Source organism: Mixophyes fleayi, chromosome 6, assembly GCF_038048845.1.
Source record: "Mixophyes fleayi isolate aMixFle1 chromosome 6, aMixFle1.hap1, whole genome shotgun sequence".
In the NCBI taxonomy this organism is placed as follows: Eukaryota; Metazoa; Chordata; class Amphibia; order Anura; family Limnodynastidae; genus Mixophyes; species Mixophyes fleayi.
Window position 1 is genome coordinate 152508568 of NC_134407.1, and position 16736 is coordinate 152525303.

Sequence of the window (16736 nt, forward strand, 5' to 3'; positions counted from 1 at the left end):
TGCTAGTTTGTGGAACTAGAAGCCTGTGTGCCTGTGGGGTACAGTATATTGGGGTCCTGTTGCCCGTACCCAATAGGTGGTGGCTGATCCTTGAGGTGTCTGGGGTGTGAGAGCGCTGTGTTTGGGGGCGATTCCGTAGGTCTAGAACCTGTGTGATATGTAAAGAGAGACTGCGGGCTGAAATCGTGTGTGACCTCAGACAGCAAACACCCCAAAGTCACGGCAGCTGGGAGCGCGTTCGTGACAGTCACGATTATTGAAATATTTAAGCCATCTTGAGGTCAATAGAGAGATTTCCGACTCATATAGTGCTATAGACGGTTATAGACGGTTTAGGCTTCGCCTCCTAGAGCTACATTCCGAGTCCATCTTCTGAACTAGAAATCATTCTCACTCCGTTGTACAATTCTTACCCTACTCTGGGCTTATATAAAAGGATTTGTGCAAAGGAAGTGGTGGGATCCAATTGGACTTTGAAATCTCTTACAAATTAATCGATCCAAAAAATGTTTATTGCACCAATGGTTAAAAACCCTTGCAATAAAATGAAGGTAATATCTGATCCATAAACTAATGCTGGAGACAGTGTTCTGGTATAATTTGTTGCCAAGAACACAGTTATGAACACATGAAGAAAAGTAGTTATTGATGTAATGTTTACTACCTTACTGTGTTTTATTTTGTTTCATTTCTAGGACATACTGGAAGGTTCTTAAAAGCAATCTACTACACCAGCTTCTTTTTACTCATTGTACAGTCGTCTTTTCAGATTGCTTTCAACTACATACCTCCTGAAGGTAACATAAGTTTGGATACTATAGAATATTGATATAGGACAAAGCTGCTTGCTTCATATTTAGGGTATCAGAGACAGGCTCTCTGCTGAATGTTTACAATGAGAGAGATTACTGCATATTTAAGGTGAGAGAGTGGAGCTGTCTGCTGCAGTTAGAGAGAGAGGGACAGGGACACTGTTACATATATTGTGCGAGAGCCAGAAACTGTTCACTGCATTTTTTAGAGTGAAAGAGGGATTCTAAGGGAGTCTACCTGACATTTAGATAATGGGAAGTGGATTGCTTAATATGAGAATGTACAAAAAGGAGGCTGAGTACTGAACTTATGGGTAGCAGCCAGGGCCGGATTAACCATAGGGCTAACTGGGCTATAGCCCAGGGGCCTCGGGCATCCAGGGGGCCCTTGAAAGTGCTCAACAGCATTATTGATCAGGCGGGGGCGCCCCCGGCCCGATCAATGCTGCTGAGCACTTTCACTGCAGTCCTTCCCTGGCGCGCTGTAGTCTCCTTACTGAGGAGATCTCGTGAGTCTCACTCTCACGAGATCTCCTCAGTAAAGAGCATACAGGGCGCCGGGGAAGGACCGCAATGCCAGGAGAAGGAGGTAAGTGCCTTGGAGGCGGCTCGGATCATGGGGGGGGGGGCCTCACGGGGGAATGGAGGCCCCCTTAGCCCAGGGGCCTCCATTCCCTTAATCCGGCCCTGGTAGCAGCTGCTTATTGAGTGTGAGAGGCTGTCTGAATGCTATAGTGGACGGTACCTTGCTACATTGAGTGTGATATATAGAGGGTGATTGAGTGTGAGGCCAGTCTGAAAAAATACCTTAGATAAGGTCAACTATTCATATTAGACAAGATTTTGTTCCCAATAAGACTGCTTTGCATTTTGAAGTTGATAATGCAGTTAAACATTTATCATGATGTAAATTGTGTGTGGAGAAATATGTGTTTGAATAAGCTCTTGATACTAATCAAGTACATCATTGATGTCTTTTCAGATTACTTCTGGGAAGAGGTTCTAAAGCACTTTGGAATTTTAAGGTGAGCGGGTTACTTTTTAAGTATTAAATGGCAGGAATGGGATGATTATTTTATTCTCTTAGCATGTGTAAGTCACTTTGTTTCCATTGGGAAAAGACATTCTCTAGCGCACGATCAAACAAATTTAGTAAATTTGATAGAAATATGATTAAAATTGTAAATACAAGAGATTATTTTCTTCTGTCCACTGCAGGTTTCATGACAAGAAAATACTGACCACACAGTTTAACCTTCTCATTCATATACTTTTTGGACTTTGTTCATACCCTTGGTATAAAAGCAGGCAATTACATGAAGGACCTTGCCTACTATAGGTTGAGCTCTTCCCCAATGTAATGGGTGTATTCACCAATAGGTTTCTGAAACAAATTCAAACAAAACAAATGTCTTTCCTTTGCCTCTGCACTCTCCCGTTCAACTCATCTAACTAACACTGTAAAGGCCATTTGCAAGTGTGTTTACATACAAGCCCACTTTTCAAGGAAAATCAATGTACGTCTACTTTTGCAGGATTGCAGGTTCAACTGAAAAAGCACAGTGAAAAGAATTAAAATGTAAAGGATAATAATAATAATAATGTCACTTTACCGTTCATACTACTACCACCTTAGGCTGGCACTCTTCCGTTAATTTAAACTTTTCAGTCTCAAAACATCAGCGGGTAAATGTATCAAGCTGAGAGTTTTCCGGCTGGTTTGAAAAGTGGAGATGTTGCCAATAGCAACCTATCAGATTCTAGCTATCATTATGTAGAATGTACTAAATAAATGATAGCTAGAATCTGATTGGTTTTTCAAACCCGCCGGAAAACTCTCAGCTTGATACATTTACCCCCAGGACTGTTTATCACGTGTCACTTTTTTTGGTTTCAATGTTTTTATTACATTCAAAAATCTGCCTGAAGTTCTGTTGTATCATATAAAGTGGTCTTGGAGGGTGCAAAATGCATTTTAAATATAGACCAAAGCCTGGTTTCTACCATTTCCAAGGATGCAAACAATTAGTGTAAAGAAAATGGCTCTGTGACCGGCCAACAGGGAACACCCCATTAACCATCCATTCACTCTCTAAACCTGTACCGCAAAGTAGAATCTTGTTTTTGGTATGCATGTCTATTATAGACCTAACATTCTTGCACCTACTGGGAGTACAGATGGAGGAGATGCACGTCCAAGATACTCACAGGGAAAAAAATCTATAAAATAAATCAGACGTGCAGTGAAGCGGGGAGACGGGGAAACGGGGTCCACATCTCGCTAGTTCTGACCCTTTGCATTTGCCGTACAGCTGGCCCCATTATCTCTATGGGCCCTGGTGCACCACACCTGCTGCACCAATGGTAGATCCACCACTGATCTAGATATATGCATTTATGTGAGCATTGCATTAAAATGGTGAAGGGTACTTTTTGCTGATTTTAGCCATACGATAAATTATAGTATTAGTACATACAAAGTACAAGTGCGCGCAATAGTTACTTATAGAGGTCAGGTATGACTTGTAATAAATATTTAAGGCCTGGTGAAAACTTTGAGAATAACTGCTTTAGGAACTAGACTTTGGAAAATCTACCCCTTTGGGTCCTTCTACCCCTTTGGGTCCTTCTACCCCTTTGGGTCCTTCAGACAGATTCAAGGGGTACTTCAGTTTGCAAAATATAACTTAAAGCAAGACTTTATTAATGAATAATAGAACCATACACAAGGCTAGTTGTAAGGGGTATTTTGAAATAAAATTAATGCATAAATAGTGTTAAAAAAAACCTGCTTTTGAGAACTGAAAGTATTACAAGTGAAAATTTAGCAGTAAAGTATACTATAACATTGTTTAATACTATGTATTAAAATGTAACCATCATAATGCAAACAGATTATGTTTTAATGCTTTCATTTGCCATAACTATACCATTTATAGGGCAAGTAAAGCAACATTTGGACAGCAATGTAAATCAATTGCTGCACATTACTAAGCTAAATAATATAAACTAAATCTAACAAATTAATATTTAGAGGAACCAAACATTGTTTAGGAGAGTGGCGTTGATCTATCTTACATCTTTTTGGAGCAAATCAGTAGCCAGATTGGGAAATTCCTATACAGGGATATCGTATATAAAACTGACATGCTATGCTATAATATTTAAGCTTATTTTCCTATATCATATCCTATTTAACCACTATGTAAGAATTTTAGGATAAACTATATCTGTTTGTGATAGATGCGGGAAGAAATACTTCATAAACTGTGTTTACTAGAGCTGCAGTGGAAGTTTGGGCTAGGACTGAACAATACATACTACCTTTGTGCTTCATGCTTCACAAATGAACATTTTCATTTTAGGTTAAGGTTACCTTCAATTAGCACAAGTTACGTTGGCCACCATGCATGATGAAATTGCTTTTTGTCGTTCCATCTCCAGACTCAGCAATGTAGATGCTTGGAACATTATCCGTCTGCTAGCCTCAGACATTGGGATGCTTTTCTCTGGGTTTTTCATTAGAAGAACTTGCAAGAAGCTAGTAAGATCAGGAGGCCCCAAAATCAATATTCGTGTAAGCAGCGAGGAGGAAGAAGAAGATGAGGTAAGACCACAACTCCCTGAGCCACCCTCTCTGACGAACCCATTTTACATTTTCACCCATTATTGCTGCATTTGTGACCCCAAAACTAGTGCTAGGCCTGATAGTAATATCATTAAAATAGTTTAGATCAACATTGGGCATGGTGGAAAATGCAGTTAAATGATTACCACTATCAACCTGTATGTGCATTCTTCTGTCACGTTGTAGTGTAAGCCAGAATCTATTCAGCCGTTCAGCCCAAGTGCTGACCATTAGGTTTACAGCCATTTTCCCCATCTACATGTCTGGACAGATAGGAAATTCAATTTCTCACTTGGGTCAAGCAGCATAATATATTCATATGTGGACAACATTTGTATGGAAATTCCATTACAAACTCTGACACAATATAAAACCAGTATACTCACCAAGAATTATCATGACTAAACTGAGCCAAGCAAAATCAAATGGAGGACATAATTTTCTTGACATATTAAATTATAATCACACAATAATGCTAAGATACCTTAGAGACTGGCTTCATTGGCAGGATAGTTATTTTAATATAATACCTCCTTAGAATGAAATTTCCTACTTGATATAGATATAAGGTATTTTCTCCACCAGTAGTAGTTAGAAAATCTTGAATTCCAGTGTGGTGTGGCTTCCTACTCCTGCACAGTCTGGAGAGTGTGTTAAAATGATTAAATTCACCACTTAAAAAATAGACAAATGAAAAAAAAAGCCTAACATATGGGGAGGCTTCAGTCAAATACAAAAATATATGGTCCTTCCCAATGACATTCTTACAGGTGCAAGATTATATCAGCAATGTTATATGGACACTTTCTAACCTGACTGGCAAAACTCTCTAGACCAATATTATCCTGCACCCAACCCCTAGAGCTATTACTTGTTATTACAATTTTCTCAGGGTGATGATTGATCATTCAGAAATTACCACTAGTATTTCTCAATAGCTCTTCCCAGCAAACTAACAGGTTGTGCCTGCAGTAAGAGCAGATATTCGCACACTCACTTGAATTTGCACAGACTCTGACACCTTCTACGTCCGGTGCACTCTCAGCATGGCTTGGTGGATCTGACACTAGTGTCCTCGTGCAGCCTTTTCACTCATCCCTTGGGCTGTAATACTTTCTCTGGTTTCCTCTCTGACTCTCTGGGTCACATTGAATACAGCATCTTGCAGCATCCCTCTCCACAGGGTCTTTTAACATGCTCACCCCTCTCTACACATGGGGACCAAATTTGCTGTGAGATTCCGGGACCTCCTCCCCTCTGTCCAAGGTCCCTGACTGTCACACTCTCCTCACACACTTCTCCTCAGCTCATACCATCCTAAACAACTGTTCCTGGTGTGTCTCCTCTGGGTCCTAGTGCTGGGGCCATACATTCAGTTACTGGGAGGTGTGAATAATAATGCAAGAGGGGGCGTCGCATGCATTGTAGGTTTATTCTCTGTATAGTTTTTGTATAACTTCATGTGAAATGCAGCTATATAATGTATAACCTTACACTGTTTATTCCAAATATACTACCAAAAGAAAGCCCTGTTTTTTCCAGAAAAAGTGGTGTGTCCATTGAGCTATAAAGCTCTCATACATATGTGATATAATATTTTATAATATTGATCCCAACATCACTTCCTCACCATTTTTTATAGAGTTTCTCCCAGTTCAACTTTGTACTCAGCTGTTGCTACTCGTGAACTGCTTGCTGTATTCATTCAAAGTTCTTGAGGGTGTTGATTCCTGGAGAACTTACTGTTAACCAGATAGGCAGGAGGGAGTACAGAGGGAATTAGTTATGCTAGTCATGGGGAGGGCATTTGTTTCATTACATAAAATAAAACATTTTTTTTTTTTAATGTTTTCTTTGAACATATTCTTCAAACATTATTATTAATGTTACACCACAATTCTTGCACCTGTCCACAAGATGGCAGCACAGTGCTGCATCAGTACTGAAACCGCTTTCATATACTTCTGTGAAACAGTGTTACAGATCTGAGTAGCTGAAATGTATTTTGAAAAAAGTAGCAAACATATTTTAGTTTTTTAAGTGCTTTTAATATACAGTTTATATATTTGAAATAAAAAAAAAATCCCATGTGAGTGATTTTGCTTCCATAACTGAACATTAGTAAAAGATCATATATTACAATTACAGCAGTAATGTGTCAACATGTACTGTAGTAGCACCATAGACAGATATTATTTGTGTACTGTAAACCTTACATAAGATTAGTATATAGTGTAGAGTACTGATTTGTAAATGTGTTCTATTATTTTTAAATCCACCAGCTCCGTGTTGTTATATTTTGCATTTATAACTCATTGAACGTTATATTGTGCTGTGCCTCTCTGCAACTCATCCTGCAAACAATTTATTAATGTTTGTTTTAAATTTAAATTAATTAACATGAAAATCCACTGTTGAATTATTTTGTCTGATTTGAATTATATTCCCACAGGAATCTGAGACAGAAAGTGAGACAGAGGAGAGTGAGAACGAGACAGACTTTTCCACTGATGGGGACACCTTGGATAAGGACGTCAATGACACACGGGCAAAACTGATTGAGAAGTTTACTGTCTTCATCTCTGGAATGAAGCTCTTATTTGAGGCTCTGTTTAACACAGCTGGAAAGGTGGTGGTCACTCTTCTTCTGGGTCTGTCAGGTACTTAATTCATTTTTTAAATCTGGACAGGTTTGTGGATCTGTACAGTAAGTGATCGAAATATGAAAAAAGGTTTTATGGACAATAACTGCATTGTTCTTAAATTCCTAAATTGTTTCATATAGAAGGAACAGACTTGGTAAATGTAAACATGAGTGGCTGCATCAATAATTTAATTAAATACTCCTATAAACATGCACACAAAGGAATATCTATCTCTGAAAAGAAGTAGGGTCAAGCTGGCCTTGTTGCGCTGAGCACACAGTACATGATCATACCATTTATCTAAACCAAGGGACTGAAGTTAATATAGATCAATGGTCCCCTGCTATATCAGCTTGCATTACATATGGTAAAGATTCCTTGTCACAAAGTAGGATCTGGAGAGAGCGAATTCCCTATTGCTAACCAAGATTTCCACGGGAAAAACAGAGGAGCAGAGTCTAACCTTCCCCTGGTATTCACCAGAAACTCCAGCAAGGGTGTTTGGGCTTCACTGTAGGAGGTCAGCAGGTTGAGGCGCTCAGATCTGTTATTTGGTGTGCCAATCTGGAAGATTATTCTGACAATCTGAGGTTTAACTCACTGGCGAGCACAGCAGGGGAACAAAGGCAGCATAGTCTGACAAGCCAAGGTCTAAATTACTGGTAAATAGAGTAATGCAGTGACCTAATACTCTGGCACTACACAGTGCTCAGAGGGCTGTTTAAATAGCAGTGCAAACAATTTAGATAAAATCTATTTTAGGCTGCTCTCACGTTTTTAGATTGTACAGTCTACTTCCTGTTAGGAAGTCAAAGCACTTTGGACATCTTTCATTGTTTTTGCCTTGGTATCCAGCAAATGTACACAAGTGTATGTATGCATATTTGTAGTGTATAATTGCAATATATGATATCCATGGCATATAGAAAGCAAGTAGATGCATATAAAATACAAATATGCATAAATATATTCCATAAAGCCAAAAGTAAACAGGAACACCAAACTGAATTTTAGCTTGTGAGCTAGTAATAAATACATTTCACAATCTCTGTCAATTCACTAAAAAACACTGTTATAAATGCCTCTTTGTTGTTATTGGTTCTAGAAAATTCACAGGCTGCAGTTTCATAGAATATATATGTATATACTGTATATATTATCCTACAAAATAGCTTTTTCCACGGTTATAGAGGCAACTATATACCCAAACCTGAATGATAAGTGTAATCAGGGTCGGAAAGAGGACATTTGGGCCCCAGTGCAGCAACATTCCCTAGCCGCTAAAAAGCGTGTGGCCACACCAGGTTGGTGGCTTCTACCAGTACACAGGAAGGCCTGCTCCCCCCACCCCGGCTTAGCACCCCTGTGTAATCCACAACTATGTTATAGGAAACTATAAGGAAATTATAGATTGTAAGCTTGCGAGCAGGGTTCTCTTACCTCTCTGTCTGTGTGTATTACCCAGTATTGTTTTATTAATGTTTGCTCCCAATTGTAAAGCGCTACGGAATTTGCTGGCGCTATATAAATAAATGTTGATGATGATAATGATGTATACAGTGTGACTGTTTTATCCAGGAATGTCTCAGCCACTGCTGATTTCTTTTTGCAGGTATAATTTTACCCTCCGTGACGTCTGCCCTTTACTTTTTCATCTTCCTGTTTTTATGTTCCTGGTGGGCATGTAACCGCAGTGTTAGTCTAGTGATTTTCAGCAGTCTCTGTGTCATGGCTGCCATCTTTAGTGCAGGTCACTTAACGGCTGTCTACCTGTATCAACTCCCTTACTTTCAAGAAATCATCCCTCCTCAGGATTTGTATGCCAGGTAAGGTCACAACTTTTTACACATTCATAATTTTCAAACATTGTCATGAATTTGTGTTCAGCGTGTCAATCCCATTTATTGCTTAAAGCTGGGTACACATTATCATGTAGGAGATATGGTGGGAAAGGCTAGAACAACCTGTGGAGAAGCAGGGTGTTAAAGAGTAGCACAGACTATGTAATCTCCGCCAAAGCCTACATGTCTGGAAGGTGGAAGCGGCTAAGTGAATGTGTAACTATTCAAGTCATCTAAAAGTTAACCTCAGCAGTGTAATAGTTTAAGGTTCCTATTATACTGATGCTGGGGGATTGTGATGCCCAATGCCTCTACTGGAAGCCAAGTTTATACGTCCATCTTGTTGTGGTTATGTCTGATAGTTACTAAAAGAGCATTTGTTCTCTATTCTGCCCTTCTAGGCTTTTTGGGATGACGGCAATTATTAGGACCAATGAGACAGAATCATGGATCATCCATCTTCACCAGGATCTGCACTGGCCAGTTTTCACGAACCCATTTATGCTGCTAATTCTATACTATACATTGATCATGCTGTTGCAACAATGGGCCAAGCTTCCAATGGTATGTCATGACATGTCCACATTGTTTCAAGCTTGTTATTTTAATTAGAGTTATCTACAATTTCAGAAATTGTATTTTTAAGGAGGAATCTGCAGAAATAAACTGCCCCAAAGATGATAACAATTTGAATGAAGTGCTGTGGACCTCGAATCCTGAGCTGGTACAAGTGAGTGTTCAGACTAGATGATGCCTAACTCGAGAGATTAATAGGCAGTTGTCCTGTGGAAGTGCATATTGTGATCTGATACATATTCACCAAAAGGAAAGTTATCCAATTTGGGAAGTAGACTGCTCCAGACTATAGTAAAGGTCTCTTCCATTAAATGATCAAAATCCAGGCTGGTCCAATCTCATGAAGGAGTAAAATGGTCCTACTCATTAACCAGTCAGCAAATGAGTGCCGTCAGGTGGGAAACGTGGCAGGGCGAGGTGTTGGGATTGAACCTCCACCCAGGTTTTATGCTATGCTTCTTTCACAATATATATCATGTTAATAAATGCTGATGAATTCCTGCATCTTGTAGGTTTTCCTATACTGTACAGTTACCTAAATGTATTTGTCACCTAGGTATAACATACCTGAACCCTTATTTGTAAATATGCAGCCATTCCACTCACTAGGAGCCAGTGGCTTCATGAGGCACAATGACATATCTTTGATACACATTTGTATTTCTCTTATGTTTGCTTAGAATAAATAAGTTTTATCTGTAAGCAGTGAGCACTAATGTGAGGTCAGTGACAGGTTTAACCAATATGATCCATGTGCATTTATTATCTGTATAAAGACTACTAACAGAAGTATTTGGAGTATTGAAAGATCTTTGACATGCCTGTTTCCCCTAACTTATAGTCTGAATATCTCATGCATAATGGGTGGCATGAACTACCCCTACTGAAATGTGAAGTGCAGCAGGCACACACTGACTTCTCAGTGCCCGTTTACACTGATGATGAGAAGGTCCCAGATGGATCAGGTGAGTGTGACATTATAAGATTTCTCATTTCTACCAATTCATGACTGTGAGTATTACCTGCAGCTCTTGTGATAACACTCAGACGGATTTAGTGCTGATGGTGTACAAGGTCTAAGTGCCTATGCCCTTCTGTCTCCAATATTTATATTCTCAAAAATAGGTGTTTATGTCTATTGATGCAAGCACAGGAAAGAACACCGCATTTTGGGGGCAGTCCCCCTTCTACAGGTGTTAATAGTAATTGGTATAAATTAGTCAGCTTCACAAAGTAATACATGTAGAGAATACATATAAAAAACATAATTGTATTTCATTAAAGTGGATCAAAATCACTCATAGGGCTAAGATTTACTAAGATTCGGTGGTGGTTTTAAACATCGCCGGCGGATAACTGGTCCAAACCTCCACATTTACTATAGGGTGTTTTGAGACCTGCGATGTAATATTGTCTGGTGATGTGTGGCAGATTGAAAATAGCTAAACCGCCAATGGTTTGGTTAAAAATGCCATTAAAACTACTATCCAAAAGACAGGTTTTTTTTATATCTGCTTCTGAATGGCTTGATAGCTCAAACATCCTGTTTTGCCATTCAGAGCACAAACAGAAGCACAATTGACATTTAAGTTATTGGGGCAATCATTTTTTACTGATTAAGGGGCAAAATTAATTTAAATTGTATTTTTCATTATATTAAAGGGACAAAATTATTGAATTATTGTATTATTTGGGCATTATGTAATGCCAAATTGTGCAACATAAATAATTATATCCACCATCAACAATCAGTCTATATTATTATATATTCACATTTCCCCATGATATAATACAATAATAGTGTCCCCTTAAAATAAACCGGAAAAATCACTGAAAACTCTCAGTTTCCCCAAACCGCACTTTAGTAAATCTAGCCCATAGCCCATAGTGTCCATTTGAATATTGTAAGATATCAATGATTTAAAATATGCATAACACCAATACATTGAAACAGCCTAATTATTATCTTTCCATATAGTATTAAAATGGAGCATTATTATGAAAAATACACATATTCACTGTGAAATACTATTCAAAATCCTATATACTCATTCTGTCAATTAAGACAAAATACGACTAATGAATTATTACTGTGAAAAAACTATTCAAAATCCTGTATTCATTCTGTCAATTAGGACAAATTACAATTATTATCACAAAAAAAAGATAAAATGTATCAAGTTCATAATACATTTTCAATGTTGTACTAGCAATCATATGTTAATCAATTAAAGACTTCAAGCTCCTCACAATAAACAATGAATTAATCAGTTATTACTACTATCTTCTACTATTTCTTATTGGTTAGGGGAACTTCTTCTACATAAAATACATAGATATTACTGGGCCTGATTCAATAAGCAAAGTAAAGCAGGAAAATTGGGTAACTTTGAACCTTGGCAAAACCATGTTGTTTTGGAGGGGGAGGTCAATTTAAAATGTGAGAGCAGATTTAGAATTGGGGTAGAGCATGTCCTAGATCAAATTTAAATTTCAGTGTACAAATAAGCTATCAAGTATTTGTGTGCTACATGAAAAAAACAGAAAGTTTATATCTCATGTGCAAAATAATAAATTAAATTGTACCCCTTGCATTGTACCATGGTTTTGTCCAGGAGAAAACGTACTAATTTTTTTACCTTACTTTCCTTAATGAATAAGGCCAACTGTATCTAAGTGTAATAAAAATTACTATATCAATATGAAATAGAGTGTGTATATATAAGCAATGCTGTAGAAACAGAGGAGCTAAAAAGAAAAAAAAAGCAGACTATGGTAACAAGACTTATGTGTTAATGCCTTCAAAATAGTGAAAAATTGTTTACTGCTGTGGTCTAATTGACTTGTTTTTTTAAGAAGGTATTTGAAAGGTTTTAGGCATGTGATCTGAATTTACATCAAGGCATATAAATTGAAGTGCGGTTAATATCCACTTAAGGCGACATGCTATTTGGAAGATATGCAAATTATTGTCCCAGTTCACCTGTAACTACTGCAAAAACTATCACTACATTGAAGATTTTTTCACCAATTTTAGCACTATAGTCTCTTTATTTTGTGTTGCTGTTTCTACAGCACAATATTTCTATTCACGCTTTATTTCACCTTAATATAACCATTTTTACTGCAGTTATATACAGTAAAATCTTTGTATTTTATGTCGAATAAGTTTCTCCAACCATTATGGAATAGCCCTCTGTACTAACAATCATAACTTAATCAATTAAATATTTGTTATAAACGCAATACATTTCATACTTATTGTAACAATTGGTTGTCATTTTTTTAAATAGTTATTTTACATAGAGCATTTTTTTTATAATGATCCTCTCTGTTAATCAGTGGTAGACATTTTTGCAGTTCTTAGAATTTTGACAACTCTAGAAGTGACATAAACAAAGAGAATGGTGTAATTACGACATGGAGGTAATACAGACTTGATGAAAAACTGACATTGACGTCAGTTCAAATGGTGACAGTTACATTACTACTATTAAGGGGCAATGCGAGGACCCAACGGCTATATAATGTTCTTTTAGAAAGGGTTGGACATTAGACAGCCGATGGGTCCTCGTACTGTCCCCTTAATAGCAGAAATGTAACTGTCGCCATTTGAATTGGCGTCAACGTCAGTGCCTGTATGTTGTGTTGCCGGAATTCTTGGCTGTCACTTTATTATCAGGTCTTTATTTCCTCCATGTCGTAATTACACCATTCGCAATGTTCATGTCGCTCCTAGTATTGTCGGAATTTTATCAATCACACACTCGAACCACACGCATTTTAATACTATGTGGAAAGGTTTTAGTTAGGCTGTTCTAGTGGATTATTATCGTTTTTTCTTTAAATCCACAATTTCTTACAATTTTAAAAGGAAAATATTAGTACTGATCCATTGTAATGAAATTATGTTTATTATACGCATATTCTACATTTATTACTTTTGAAGGTTTTGGTATGATGCATTCTGTAATATTATTATTATTTAAATACTTGCTAGTTTACACCAATTGTTAATAAATGTAGAAGGGGGTCTACCCGTATAACATTGTGGGGCTGATGCAGAGTGGGACATACACCAGTTTTCAAAGCATATCTTGCATGAAATTGCGCTGCACAATCCCAGAAAGTGGGTGCACTCATATACATCTATGCAGACTTGCACCAGCCTCACACTTAGTTCCCACCTACATCTGGAGTGCAGGCCGGGGGAGTGAAGGGCTTTTCTTACTATGGCCAAGTACAGTAAAGGCGTGTTTATTCAAATGTGGCTCATGCAGACCTGCAGAAACATCTATATTTGCGTGTAGCCTGTTGTTTGCACCTACTGTAGGGCAGGTGCATATACTTGCCGATGATGATGATGACAGATGCATATGCTGCTGATGCATTAACATGTGTACGGCTCTGTATACAGGTAGAAATATGCTATTTTTCATACTATTTTTTAACAATAATTTACCATTTTGCAACCAGCTCTGCATGATGAATCACTAATACTGCTTTTCATCATACTCTTACTCTCACATCATACAGACTGATCACACTCTCACATCATACAGACTGATCACACTCTCACTCTCACAGCATACAGACTGATCACACTATCACAGCATACACACTGATCACACTCTCACAGCATACAGACTGATCACACTCTCACAGCATACAGACTGATCACACTCTCACATCATACAGACTGATCACACTCTCACATCATACAGACTGATCACACTCTCACTCTCACAGCATACAGACTGATCACACTATCACAGCATACACACTGATCACACTCTCACATCATACAGACTGATCACACTCTCACATCATACAGACTGATCACACTATCACAGCATACACACTGATCACACTCTCACATCATACAGACTGATCACACTATCACATCATACAGACTGATCACACTCTCACAGCATACACACTGATCACACTCTCACATCATACAGACTGATCACACTCTCACATCATACAGACTGATCACACTCTCACAGCATACACACTGATCACACTCTCACAGCATACACACTGATCACACTCTCACATCATACAGACTGATCACACTCTCACATCATACAGACTGATCACACTGTCACATCATACAGACTGATCACACTATCACAGCATACACACTGATCACACTCTCACATCATACAGACTGATCACACTCTCACATCATACAGACTGATCACACTCTCACATCATACAGACTGATCACACTCTCACATCATACAGACTGATCACACTATCACATCATACAGACTGATCACACTCTCACATCATACACACTGATCACACTATCACAGCATACACACTGATCACACTCTCACATCATACAGACTGATCACACTCTCACTCTCACAGCATACAGACTGATCACACTATCACAGCATACACACTGATCACACTCTCACATCATACAGACTGATCACACTCTCACATCATACAGACTGATCACACTATCACAGCATACACACTGATCACACTCTCACATCATACAGACTGATCACACTATCACATCATACAGACTGATCACACTCTCACATCATACAGACTGATCACACTCTCACAGCATACACACTGATCACACTATCACAGCATACACACTGATCACACTCTCACATCATACAGACTGATCACACTCTCACATCATACAGACTGATCACACTCTCACATCATACAGACTGATCACACTCTCACATCATACAGACTGATCACACTCTCACATCATACAGACTGATCACACTCTCACAGCATACAGACTGATCACACTCTCACATCATACAGACTGATCACACTCTCACATCATACAGACTGATCACACTCTCACATCATACAGACTGATCACACTCTCACATCATACACACTGATCACACTCTCACATCATACAGACTGATCACACTCTCACATCATACAGACTGATCACACTCTCACATCATACAGACTGATCACACTCTCACAGCATACAGACTGATCACACTCTCACATCATACAGACTGATCACACTCTCACAGCATACACACTGATCACACTATCACAGCATACACACTGATCACACTCTCACATCATACAGACTGATCACACTCTCACATCATACAGACTGATCACACTCTCACATCATACAGACTGATCACACTCTCACAGCATACAGACTGATCACACTCTCACATCATACAGACTGATCACACTCTCACATCATACAGACTGATCACACTCTCACAGCATACACACTGATCACACTCTCACAGCATACAGACTGATCACACTCTCACATCATACAGACTGATCACACTCTCACAGCATACACACTGATCACACTCTCACATCATACAGACTGATCACACTCTCACAGCATACACACTGATCACACTATCACAGCATACACACTGATCACACTCTCGCATCATACAGACTGATCACACTCTCACATCATACAGACTGATCACACTCTCACATCATACAGACTGATCACACTCTCACAGCATACAGACTGATCACACTCTCACATCATACAGACTGATCACACTCTCACATCATACAGACTGATCACACTCTCACAGCATACAGACTGAGCACACTCTCACATCATACAGACTGATCACACTCTCACAGCATACAGACTGATCACACTCTCACAGCATACAGACTGATCACACTCTCACATCATACAGACTGATCACACTCTCACATCATACGGACTGATCACACTCTCACTCTCACAGCATACAGACTGATCACACTCTCACATCATACAGACTGATCACACTCTCACATCATACAGACTGATCACACTCTCACAGCATACAGACTGATCACACTCTCACATCATACAGACTGATCACACTCTCACATCATACAGACTGATCACACTCTCACAGCATACAGACTGATCACACTCTCACATCATACAGACTGATCACACTCTCACATCATACAGACTGATCACACTCTCACAGCATACAGACTGATCACACTCTCACATCATACAGACTGATCACACTCTCACATCATACAGACTGATCACACTCTCACTCTCACAGCATACAGACTGATCACACTCTCACATCATACAGACTGATCACACTCTCACATCATACAGACTGATCACACTCTCACAGCATACAGACTGATCACACTCTCACAGCATACAGACTGATCACACTCTCACATCATACAGACTGATCACACTCTCACTCTCACAGCATACACACTGATCACA

At 38.8% G+C, this 16736-nt stretch overlaps 1 protein-coding gene across 1 annotated transcript in view; it reads left to right on the forward strand.

The window, feature by feature from the left end:
* Positions 1-685: 685 nt before the first annotated feature.
* Positions 686-16736, forward strand: part of LOC142095363 (piezo-type mechanosensitive ion channel component 2-like) — a gene marked incomplete at its 5' end in the record, with an annotated part of 107657 nt that continues 91606 nt past the window's right edge. Inside the window, 8 exons of the mRNA XM_075178314.1 lie at positions 686-802; positions 1800-1837; positions 4257-4419; positions 6893-7100; positions 8698-8911; positions 9328-9490; positions 9573-9656; positions 10344-10473. Coding sequence (XP_075034415.1) covers positions 686-802; positions 1800-1837; positions 4257-4419; positions 6893-7100; positions 8698-8911; positions 9328-9490; positions 9573-9656; positions 10344-10473 — 1117 coding nt within the window. The remainder of the gene's footprint in view (positions 803-1799; positions 1838-4256; positions 4420-6892; positions 7101-8697; positions 8912-9327; positions 9491-9572; positions 9657-10343; positions 10474-16736) is intronic.